Raw genomic sequence first — 11,145 nt, 5'->3', positions numbered from 1 at the left:
TCTAGACAGGGTCAGGCCAGGGGACAGAGAGGGTCCCTCATCCCTCCCACTGCCCCCGTCATGGCCACCACCCCGGAAGCTGCTCTGTTGACTCAGTCCTGTCCAAGTTCAAGGGGAGGTCAGAGGGTGTCAGGAGGCCCTGCCATCCAGCCCCAAGGCCAGGGCAGCCACTAGCAAGGGCTGTGAGGAAGGGCCCTCCCTAGCCGATGTGGGCACTGAGTGTGCATGCATGGCTAGTGGGAAAGGGGCCTCAACCTCCCAAGGAGGCACTACAGCGGCCAGGGGGTTTGCAGAGGTAGGAACCCAGGGTCCGGGTGGGAGCTGGCTGAGGGAACTGGCCTGGGAGGGGTTGGGCTGGGTTTGGAGAAGAGGAAGTGAGGCCCCACTGTGGTTGGTGAGAAGGGCCTGCTGGGGGCCACACTGCCCCTCCCTTAGTCTACTGCAAAGGCTGGATTTGCGGAAGAAAAGGGCCCAGACTCCTGGGGCCTGCTGAGAAGAGGGCTGGGGCAGCAGTTACCTGGGCACTGCCCACCCTCAGGAACCCCACCTCCCAAGAGCAGAGTCAGGTTGTCAAAATATTTCAGAAAAAGAGGTCGAGGGCAGCATCACCAGCACATGGGGGACAAGGACCCACCTGGCTTGAGCACAGCTGCCTGACTCTAGGCAGCATCTACTCTGAGCCCCTGAGCCTCCGTTTCCCCAACTGCAAAATGATGTAAGAATGTGGATTCTGTGGGTTCATGACAGTGCTGGAATGGAGCTGGATAAGGAGTCCAGGCCAGTGCAGAAATAACCATTCCTTCTGCGGGGGCTGAGATGCCACAGCCTTAGAGCTGCTTTCCCGGCTAGGATAGTACCTCTAGGAGCTCCCACTTCTTCCCTGGAACCACACAACAATGACTACCCTGCCTCTAGATTGGCCCACTTCTGAGACACAAGCCAGTAGCTATTCTGACATTTCCTTCCCAAATAAATAGCTTGAAGGGTTTTCTACCTGCCTAGTCCTCTAGGTGCACTGAGGCTGAACCTCCCCCTCACCTATATGCCCCCAGCCCCTCCAAAGCCACCTCAGATGGACCTGGGCTCAGGCCCCACTTCAGCCAAGAAAAGACCAGAACCCCTGGGTCACTGCAAAGAGCACCTTTATTCACAGCAAAGGACGTCACCATAGCAACAACACTTCAATTCCCTGAGAACTTTCCCTTATCATTTGCTTTTCTACCTATGTCTTTGCAAAGAGAAAAACAGAAAACAAAACACACCCCCACAGGACAGGTGAACCGAGCTGGGCCCGGTGGGAAACGGCAGCTACAGAGGAGGGCAGGACAGGAGATTCCAGATACTGGAACACATAAATACACACAGCGTCACACACGTCCATTTCAGCTTTAAAAACAAAGATGATCCCAAGTTTGGCTTCTGCTTTTTCTGATCCACAGAAAACATAAGACCCTCTCCCACCCTCTGAAAACACAAGACAAAAACACCCTACATTTTACTCACCCCTTTTCAAAAAAATGGCACAGTAAAAAAATACTGTCACAGTATTTACAGACACGCCCACTGTGGGCGACTTTCTCTCTACTTTGGAGAGGAGATAAAAAGCTCAGCTCTGACTCACCCAAAGCTGCGGAGACAAAGGGAAGACCTCGGAGGGCTTGGGGAAGACCCCCTCACCCAGGAAGGATGAGAAGGGAGCCTCTGGTCACCTGCTGGGGTACTTCACGAGGCCCCAGGAACTGGGCAGTAGTTACTGTTTCTCTGAGTCACAGTGTCCTGGCCAGGGAAAAGGGGCTAGGGCCACTCGCTCCTAAAACCAGCTTCCCTTGCACTGAACATGGCTCAGCTGTACTAGGGGCTCCAGGATTCCAGGGTTACTCCACTACAGAGCTGTGCTCAGCAGGAAGAAAAAGACACCTACCCCTCCCTGCGGCATAGCCCAGCACCCCGAGCAGAATAAGATTCAAAAATAATAACAGAACTGCCCTCAGAGTGACTTCCAACATACAAATCCTTCTGAGGTGCAAGCCCTGAAGTCCACAGACCACTGGAGCACAGGGAGCCAGACAAGTGACACTTCTGCCAGCCTCCACAGAGCAGAGCTGCCCCGCAGTCTGCTACATAGGCGGGCACACAACACATGTACACATACACACTTGTGTGTGCAGGCACAGCCCTGGGAGAGCCTCGAATGCCAAGGCCAGGGCAACACAACAGGGTCCCTGGGCCCTTTGGATACCAGGGGCACCCAGGGATAGGGTCTCAACTATGGCTGTTAGAAGATGGCAGTGCGGGGACACCAGGGTGTGTCCGGGTACAGGTGGCAGTGAATGGAGCGGAACCTGTAGGGACAGAGTTTGGGGTGGGAGTACTGAGTACCCATTTGTAGATCCACAACACTGGTGGGGGGCCATACCCCACCCTGAGCAAGCAAGACTCCAGGGATACCTCTACACAGTCATGCTGCTCAGCAACATGATCCCCAGTCCTGTCTGCCCCCCAGGAACCGTAAGCAAGCCCCTAACTGGCTCTGGTTTCCTCACCTGGATGGGTCAGCCTCCACTGAGAAGGGCCCCTTCATGTGGACAGCATTTTGCTTATTCTCAAACATACCATAGCTCAGGGTTACCTGTAGGGAGAGGGAAGGAGTGATGCCGAGAGGGGTCCCCCTCAGACCTAGAGATATCTGCCCTGCACGCTCGTCCAAAGCAATGGCAATAGCTAGGGCTGGTAAAGTCGCCAGCTGTGACAAGAGAATCTCCACTAATTCAGGAAAACACCTGAAAGGCCCAGAGTAGAAGCATGATGCTCCAGAGGAATAGGAGGACAGACAACATGTGATGAATGGTGGCTATCCTGCTGGGGACATGGGGGCCTGCTGGCTACCCCCAGGTGGTCCTCATCTCCCTGCTCCTGCTTATTTGAGTCCAGGCCAGGCCCAGAGATGAGGTACCTGCTCATGAAGCTTGGAGGCAGGCACCTGCTGCAGGTTCTCCAGGTGGGAGTGGAAGAGGCCACTTCGGATGAGGGGCACGCCTAGCAGGGCCTCAACGATGTAACCGATGGTGCAGTCATCAGGGAGCCGGATCCGCTCAGCAGTGCTCATGAAGTGGCCCCCACTGCAGGAGGGGAGGGCCCAGACACAGTGAGCTGGGGCAGGAGCTGCCCACAGGAAGCCCCACCATGAGCGAAGGCCAGGGGCTCAGAGAGGAGGTGGAAATGCCCCAAGGACCGGGAGCAGACCAGCCTGTGGGTCCCTCCTGAGGACCTTGGGCCTGTGGCAGCACACTCCTCCACACCACACAGGGCTTGATAGCACTCTGTGAGTGGGGTGCCCAAATGAGGAAGGGGTCCTGCCCAAGGACACTGGTGGACCCTGGTGCCTGCTCTTCACAGGTCAGACCCCAAGCAGTTCCTGTAAACACAGCTGCCCTCTGAAGACTGGAGCTGGGAAGGGGAAGCAGGAAAGATATGGGCAGTGCCTCACAGGAGGCTGGAGAGGTGAATCAAGCCAGGGCCCACGATGGGGGACCCTTGAGATGGGAGGTGACCTGGCTGGCTGGTTAACAGCCCCACCTGTGCAAGGCACTCACCTGGCCCATGGGCTCATCTTCAGGGCCAGCCCACGGCTAATGCAGAAGCCAGCACCACCAGTGGCAAACCAGAAGTGGACAGGACGCTGAGAGAGGGGGAGACATCATGAGACTGGGGAACAGGACCCCCCACATACAGGCCACAGGGCTGCCTTCAGGCTGCCGTGCGTGGGAGATGTGAGTGGGGCAGGGAAGGGTGGGCACTCACCACCTTGTTCTCGCTGACCCGCTCCATGGCCTGGATGGGCCTGTCCAGGCTGGGTTTGCCAATGTAAACGTCCTGTGTGTGTGGGTAGCTGGCCAGCAGCCGCAGCAGGGCACGAAGGTTGACATAGTTGTCATCATCCACGTGGCAGAACCACCTGAGGGCAGGGCCATGGGGAGGGTGTGAGGGGCCACAGGGGGCTGCCAGGGCAGGAAGGTGGAGGGATTCCCCAGGGGCCACACTCACTTCCTCCCTGATTCGATGAAGTGGTCGTACTCCACGGCCATCTTGCAGGACAAGGCCTGGCGGCTATGAGCAGCTGAGCAGTTGGTGTTGACCACATTGCCTGTAGGCAGGGAGGGGCTCAGAACAGGCCTGGCCTGAGGACACAGGCAGACCCCTGTGGCTCAAGAAAAGCCCCCTTGGTTCCAGTGGGGCCATAGGGGCCTCCCCCCACCCTAACTAGTGCCCAGGCCAGCTGACCCTCCCCCAGCCCAACTCCCTCCAAGTGCCCCGCCCAGCCCATTCACGTAGCTTTTTCCCAGCACCCGCCACCTGTTGCTGCCGCCAGGGCTCAAAGGGACCCTGGGGGCTGAATGGGCCTTATTTGCATGAGAATTGGGGGGCCTGGAATGGTGGGGCGGGGCATTGAGCAAACCCGTTGAGTAAACTGCCCTCCCAAGCCTGCTGGCTGTGACCTCTCAGCCCCCCATGGGGGGGAGGGTTTTGCTTCATTGAGGCTGACCCCTCCCACCCCAAGTCTAGGGCTCACCCGTGTGCCTGGCCAGGACTTCATCCTCCCCGTCCGTGAAGATAAATGTCTGGAAGGAGAACAGTGGCCCTGAACAGGCAGCTCTGTGTGCCCACCCTGGGGGTGGGGGGCAGGACTAGGCACCCTGTTGTTTCCAAAGCTGGAGCTCAAGCACACCTATTCCACACCCTTCTCTGTGCCTCAGTTTCCCCAAGAGCACAGAGTGGGGCTGGGCTGGAACACATGCAGACACTGGCCTTGAGGAGGTGGGGCCTTCCTCCCAAGCTCGACAGCTGGGCTCAAGGTCACCCAGGTGCTGGGAGGCACGAGCCAGGTGGGGCGCCTCACCCACCTGCCAGGTAACTGGTTCTCCACCCACCCCATGCACCTGGCGGAGCACACACCCTTATTGACACAGCACCCCGCTGCCACTTGGGATAGGTTGGGGGACAGGCAGAGTAGGTCGGCTTTGGTAAGCCAAATCTCAATCACTGGTTGGGGACAAAGGCTTTTGCTGGGCGGCTGCCAAGCCCTAGCGGACAAAGGGCTGAGAAAGAGGATGAATCACCCAGTATTGTCTGCCAGCTTTGTCCCGTGCAGCGTAGAGAGGGGCTTGGGGTGGCCTTAACTCGGTCAAGTTAAGCAGGAGTGGCTGGGCTGCCCATTACCATACAGCTGGCTTAGTTAACTGGGCCGGGCTGGGCACGAGGTCCCACAGGCAGAGTGCAGCCACCAGCACTGCAGTCCTCTAGCCTGGGCCTTTAAGCCAACAGCAGCTCCCTTTAGCCGCAGTTGTGTGGCCAGCGAGGCAGGTTACCCTCTCTGAGCCAATGCAGCCTGAAGTCACCTACCCAATGGTCAGCAGGGTTGTGGCAGGAAACTGCAGGTGCCCCCAGCCCATAGAACAGGGTCCTTCACACCCATGCAGCCCGGCCCTCTCCTGCCACTCCAGCAAGGAAACCTGGTGGCAGATGGGCCTTGCCCAGGGCCACAGCAAGAGGCTGCCAATAAGAGGCTACCCTCTGCCAGGATAGCTCTGCGGAAGAGGAGAGGGTGACGGGCGGAGCCAGAAAGCCTCTGGCACCCGCCTGGGCCTGTCGGAACATGGGAAGGAATGCTCCTTCCTCTGCCTGGCCCGCCCAGCGCGTGCCACCCAGCTTACCCTGGCGTGGCTGAGTGCAAAGCCTAGAGAGGGTGAGAGATGCTCTGAGCAAAGGTAGCAGAACACTCACCAACACCCACCCAGGCTGTTTCCTTCCATGTACAAATAGGTCTAAGGGAGGCTCCAGCATGTGTAGGCCTGGAGCATAGGACATACCCAGGGGCTAGGAAAACTAACCCATGGCCTGGAAGGGATCCCACCCTCACCTGGGCAGCCTCAGCTCATCACCTAGCAAGGCTCCAACCCTGGGTACAATCTGTGAGCTGCAGACCAAAGGCCCAGAGCTAACGGCAGGCTCCATTTATACCTTCTCTACACACACTCCTCCTTGCAGAGAGCCCAGCAGACACCCCAGGGCAGCCGCACGCACAGACTCGCACCCGACCCCCCCCCCCACCCCATCGCAGCCCAGGAATGCCGTGGGAGGCAGAGGGCCGGCCTGTGCAGACGCTCGCTGCTGCCTGCCGCTGGATTAAAAGGAAAATGCTTTCTTAATGAGATCAAGGGAGGCCTGTTCTCCCGCGCTTTGGTGGTGCCCTAAAAACCCACCCTCAGGCTACCGGAGATTAAAGTCACCTTTGTTCAGCTTGGGGAGTAGGGCGGCCTGCAGGAGGACACCATCTGGGAGGGCGGAGCTGTGAGGGTGCTGGGCCCTGACTCCCCACAACAGAGCAACCAGGAGAGGGGGGAAAAGGGGCTGCCTCACCGCAGGTCTTACCCACCCTCAGAATCTCAGTTTCCTCCTCTGTAAAATGGACATAACACAGCTCACCTGTGTGGAGAGCAAAGTGATGGATTCTCTTCTTTCCTCTCACTAATGGCCCTAGGAGATGGGCACCATAACCATCCAAGGTACAGGTAGGAAAACTGAGGCCCGGAGATCATACCCTGGGGCCGAGGCGGTCCTAGATAAGTCGAGCTTGAGCTCCTGCCTTCCAGCACCCCCAACTTCCCTGATGGCTGGAAGAGGAAGAGCAGGGCAGCAGGGTGGACAAAGGCGGGGGTAGGGGGACACCCACAGGAAGCGGCATTGTTCCTGGAGCCACGATTCAAAGAAACACAGGATGCCAAGTTCTCCCCCCACCAATTGTGGCTGCTGCTGTGGTGGCAGCCTCTGCAGCCTGGCCCACTCCTGGGAGGGGCGGGGAAGGTGCATGTGGGCCAAAGGCCAGGCTCTTCATCCTGGACATCAAATACCCAATCGTGTGGCCCCAGCAGGCCAGGCCCCCCACCCCCAACCACCACTCCAATTGCTGGTAGCTTCTTGCTCAACTCCATGCTGTGCTCACAATGCAGGACTGCCCTTTCTGGGCAATTTTTTACTCTCAGTCTAGCTCAAGTGTTACCTTCTCCAGGAAGTCTTCCCTCCCACTCACCCACATGTGGTTCAGATGCCCACCCTGGGCTCTCTCACACAGCCTCTCTGGGTTTTCCCCTAACACAGACCCAATCTTGAATCTCCCCCAACAGACCAGTTCTGACTCAGCTTACACTCTGACTTTCCAAAAGGGGGACCTCTGCTGTGAGTTTTAAGCACCCCTGCCCACAGCACCCCACGAGGGTCTCCTGCTTGTGTACACAGCAATGTACACGTGTCTGATGCTGGGGGCAGATCCAACCTCTCTTGGGTAGGGTGAGTTGGAAAACGAAAATTCAGGACCCTTCAGTAGGGTCCTCAGGGCCCAGTGGACTGATGACCTTCACAGCAACTCTGAGTGCTTACTGGGCTCACCCTTTTGCTCCCAAGTTTTTTTTTTTTTTTGAGACAGAGTACCACTCTGCCACCTTGGGTACAGGACTGTGACATTACAGCTCACAGCAACATCAAACTCTTGGGTTCAAGTGATCCTCTTGCCTCAGCCTCCCAAGTAGCTTGGACTATAGGTGCCTGCCACAATGCCTGGCTATATTTTTGGTAGAGACAGGGTCTCCATCTTGCTGATCTCAAACTCCTGAGCTCAGGTGATCCACCTGCCTCAGCCTCCCAGAGTGCTAGGATTATAGACGTGAGCCACCACGCCCAGCCTGCCAGTCGTCTCTTACAATATTCTATTAGAAGGGCCATGTTTCTCCCAGACTAGGTTTTGCCAGTCATCTCTTACAATATTCTTTTGGAAGAGCCATGTTTCTCCCATTTCAGAGATGAGGAGACCAAGGGTCAGAGAGGTCCTAGGTCTTGCCCAAGATCAACCAGCCCAGCTGGGACTGCTACCTGAGACCCTCTTGACCAAATCCCCTTTGCTGAAGAGAACCCCCAAATTCCCAAAATGAGAGGTGCTCAGAGCTAGTTGCAGCCCATAGGGGGCTGAAAGATCCCCAAGGTCACACAGCAGGAAGGCTGAGTGCTGGGGGAAGGGGGCTGGCTCACGAATGGTGCCCCATAAGGGCTGTCAGTCAGGGTTGTTGGGGAGGGCCACAGGCCCTCTCATCACCAGGCAACCTGAGTGGCCAGCGCGCCAGCAGCGGTTCCCATGGAGCGCATAGCTGCACACAAGAGGCCTGATGCTTTTCTCCACTGGAGAAAGGGGCTTTGTTACCTTGCCCAAGGGGCCGGCGTGAGAGCCGCCCGGCACTGGGAATCCTAACGGCCTAGCGGCCAAACAAAACCCACGGCCCCCTCCGCCCCCTCCTATGGGCCTGCTGAGCCCCTGGGAAAGGGACGCTGTGTTCCCAGGAGGCTGCCATGGGGTTCCCAGGGTCCCCTCCCCAGGACCAGATAAGGTCCTGCCCATGGCCCCCATCATGACCTCTCCAGGACCCTGCTCCCAATCTCTACCTTGACCTAAATGGGCTCAGCTAGGCCAAGGGCCCTTAGTCTCTAGGGTGGAAGCAGCACAGGGTCTACTCTGAGCCCCCACTCTCACACCAGCTGTCCTTGCACCTCCCAACCTGGGGATGCCTGCCATCCCTCCACCTCAAACAGAGCCCACATTCTGTCCCCATCCTGCCCCAACCCAACCATCCTGATGTAGCCTCAAGGGAAATTTTCAAAGTGGGGCGTGTCTTCATTATGCCAGTATAAGAAGCTGATGCCCAACTGGGCTGTACTAAGCACTAAGCTTCCAGGCCTCAGAGACTCCTGCACTGTCGGAGAGGGGGAGTCTCTGCATAGATCCTGAAATTCAGGGCTCATTCTTTTGAGATGTACTCCCTAGGGCCCACTATCCAGCAGTCACCAGTTCCTCATGCCCTAACAAAATGGGAAGGTGTCTTAACCCCTCACATAACCTCTCCAAGGGAAGAAGAGCCTTTCTCCCATAGGAGGAGTCTGAGTCAGATCCCCCATAACGGAGGTTGGGGACAATGTTTTATTAACTTCCTCCAATGTTTGGGGGTTAAGCAGCATCACAGGGCACCAACTCCAAGCTCTGGAGACCGGTGCCAGGGCTCTGGGGCTTGCTGGGGGCATAGGGCCCTCTGGGACACTTACATACTGTATGGGGATAGTGGCCTCCAGCCGGCAGAATAAGCACCAGGGGGAAGGACTGACCTCAGTGGCTGGACGGAGATACAGCCTGGGGGACACTGACACCAGCTGGATAAGACGGTGTGTCCCCACCCCACTCGCCCGCGAGGCCGCGGGGCTCACCATTTCCTTGTGGCGCGAGATCCAGGTCTCCAGCAACAAGTCGAGGCGCGCGCGATGAAACTTTTTGGTGGTCTTGACTGCGATGAAGACGTCCCGGGGCGCGAGAGGCTCGGCCAGAGGCCGGGGGTGGCCGTCAACGGGGCGAGAGGCGCCACCGGGCGGCGGGCCCGCGTCTCTACGCGCGCGGGTCAGCAGGCTGAAGTACTGGGACAGGCTGTGCACCTCGCGGGCCAGCGCTCCTTGCGCCGCCCCCAGCCCCGGCGCCGGGGCAGCTCCGGAGGGGCCAGCCAGGCTTCGTAGCGCACGCCGGCCGCGCTCAGCCCGCAGCGGGGGCGGAGGCGGGTCGGCGGTGAGCACCAGAAGACAGGCCAGCAGCGCGCCCGCCAGCGCCAGCAGCAGGCGCCGGCCGCAGCGGTTGAGCATGGTGAGGAGACGGACGCGCTGTGCGCCTGGTGCGCTCTGCCTCAGCACCCGCGCCCAGGCCCCGCGCTCCCGCGGCGCCGTCCAGCTGTGCGCCGCTGGCGCCCAGTTCTCTTAAACCTCCCCGCTCCGGCCCCGCCCCCGTGCGCTCACTGGCTCCTGCGCCTAGGGGCGGGACCTTGCTCTGGTCGCCCGTCGGGGCCAGGCGGTCCACGTGGGGCCGCAGCAGGGGGCTGGGAACTGCCTCAGGCCCTGTCCCCCAGCGCACGTGCACTCCCCGCCTCTCCCGAGTCGCCCCAGGAGGGCGTCAGTCTGTATGTTGGGCGGTCGCCGGTGGCCCGATGGGGCTGGCTAGCGTCGGCCAGGGATACACTAACTGTCCAGCACGCGGAGGGGCGCGCCCTCCGCGCAGTGGGCTGGGTGCTGGGACCCAGGCCGGGGCTAACACGCTTCACAGAGGACACCCTTACTTCCCGGCTGTGTACTTCCCCTGCCCGCGCCTAGCGTCCTCTTCGGGACGGGGCAGGCCAGGCCCACTGGAGCGGCGCCTGGGTCGTCCAGAGGGTCTGGTTCAGGGCAGGCGTCGGCCCGCGCAAGAGTTCGGCCACCTGTACCCCAGGTGAGGACACAGGTTCTAGGAAGAAAGCTCCTGTATCAAATTCCATCCCCTTCCTCAAGGCTAATTTTCTCGAGTTCGGCCCCACGTCCCACGTCGGATAGGTTGGTTTAACGCCTGGGGGCGAGGAGAAAGCAAAACTGCTCTTCCCTCACGGGATGAAAGGCCGCCTTCTGGCCCTTTTGGTCCCTCTGCTCCAGCCAGATGTGGCCCAGCTGTGCGCCCGCCCCGCCCGCCTCCCCAGCACTTGGCCCCCTCCTCCAGTCCTTCCCACGGGCCGGGCCGGCCCCTCGCACGAGCGGGGGCGGCAGGAATGTCGCCGTGAGGGGCGTGTGAGGGGCTAGGGGTCCGGAAGTGGCCAGTGGTCCCCGAGAGCAGGGTGTGAGCCCCCTGCCTCGGCGTCTTCCGGAAGAGGGGGGCGGCTCTCTGCTCTGCTGCACCTCCTTCCCGGCTCGCCTCAGCTCCCGCGTCTCCTCCTAAGGAGGTCCTCTGCAACCACCACGACCACCAACATGGCCAGCCTGCATTCTCACTCTGCTCGCTGGCCTGTTACCTTCCTGCCTGAAAGGACATTTTCAGTTATTTACACGTAACTTTGTTGCGCCTCTGACTGAATGTCAACCACCAGACAGCAGCGACCTCCTGTAATCCCGACCTGGATAGGTCTTGGAACAACAGAGTGGGTACTCTATAAAGATTTATTGAATAAACGTCTGGCCCCACCACCAGACCCCCGACAAGGAGGTGACCCATTTGCTCTTAGGGCCCTTAAGGCCCCACCCTAGTGCGTTTGCGATGGGGTGGGTGGG

The 11,145-nt window shown here is 59.2% G+C and overlaps 1 protein-coding gene across 1 annotated transcript; it reads right to left on the bottom strand.

Annotated features, from left to right (window-relative positions):
- Positions 1-1,128: 1,128 nt before the first annotated feature.
- On the bottom strand, positions 1,129-9,807 carry LFNG (LFNG O-fucosylpeptide 3-beta-N-acetylglucosaminyltransferase). The gene is made up of 8 exons (XM_053555559.1): positions 9,301-9,807; positions 4,571-4,619; positions 4,045-4,144; positions 3,802-3,955; positions 3,594-3,679; positions 2,954-3,119; positions 2,544-2,629; positions 1,129-2,342 (listed from the first exon to the last, which is right to left on the bottom strand). Exons 1-8 carry the CDS (start codon positions 9,721-9,723, stop codon positions 2,276-2,278), a joined length of 1,131 nt encoding a protein of 376 aa, XP_053411534.1. The 5' UTR covers positions 9,724-9,807; the 3' UTR covers positions 1,129-2,275.
- Positions 9,808-11,145: the final 1,338 nt, after the last annotated feature.

Source organism: Nycticebus coucang, chromosome 12 (assembly GCF_027406575.1).
Source record: "Nycticebus coucang isolate mNycCou1 chromosome 12, mNycCou1.pri, whole genome shotgun sequence".
Classification (NCBI taxonomy): domain Eukaryota; kingdom Metazoa; phylum Chordata; class Mammalia; order Primates; family Lorisidae; genus Nycticebus; species Nycticebus coucang.
This window is presented reverse-complemented; position numbering and strand designations above follow the sequence as displayed.

Bases quoted from the DNA above. Each gene is read 5' to 3' on its own strand.
- LFNG (XM_053555559.1), bottom strand. From the start codon at position 9,723: ATGCTCAACCGCTGCGGCCGGCGCCTGCTGCTGGCGCTGGCGGGCGCG. The intron at 4,620-9,300 runs GTGAGCCCCGCG...TTCTCCTTCCAG, and splicing joins TCTCGCGCCACAAGGAAATG to ACATTTATCTTCACGGACGG. The intron at 3,956-4,044 runs GTGAGTGTGGCC...CCCTGCCCTCAG, and splicing joins TTCATCGAATCAGGGAGGAA to GTGGTTCTGCCACGTGGATG.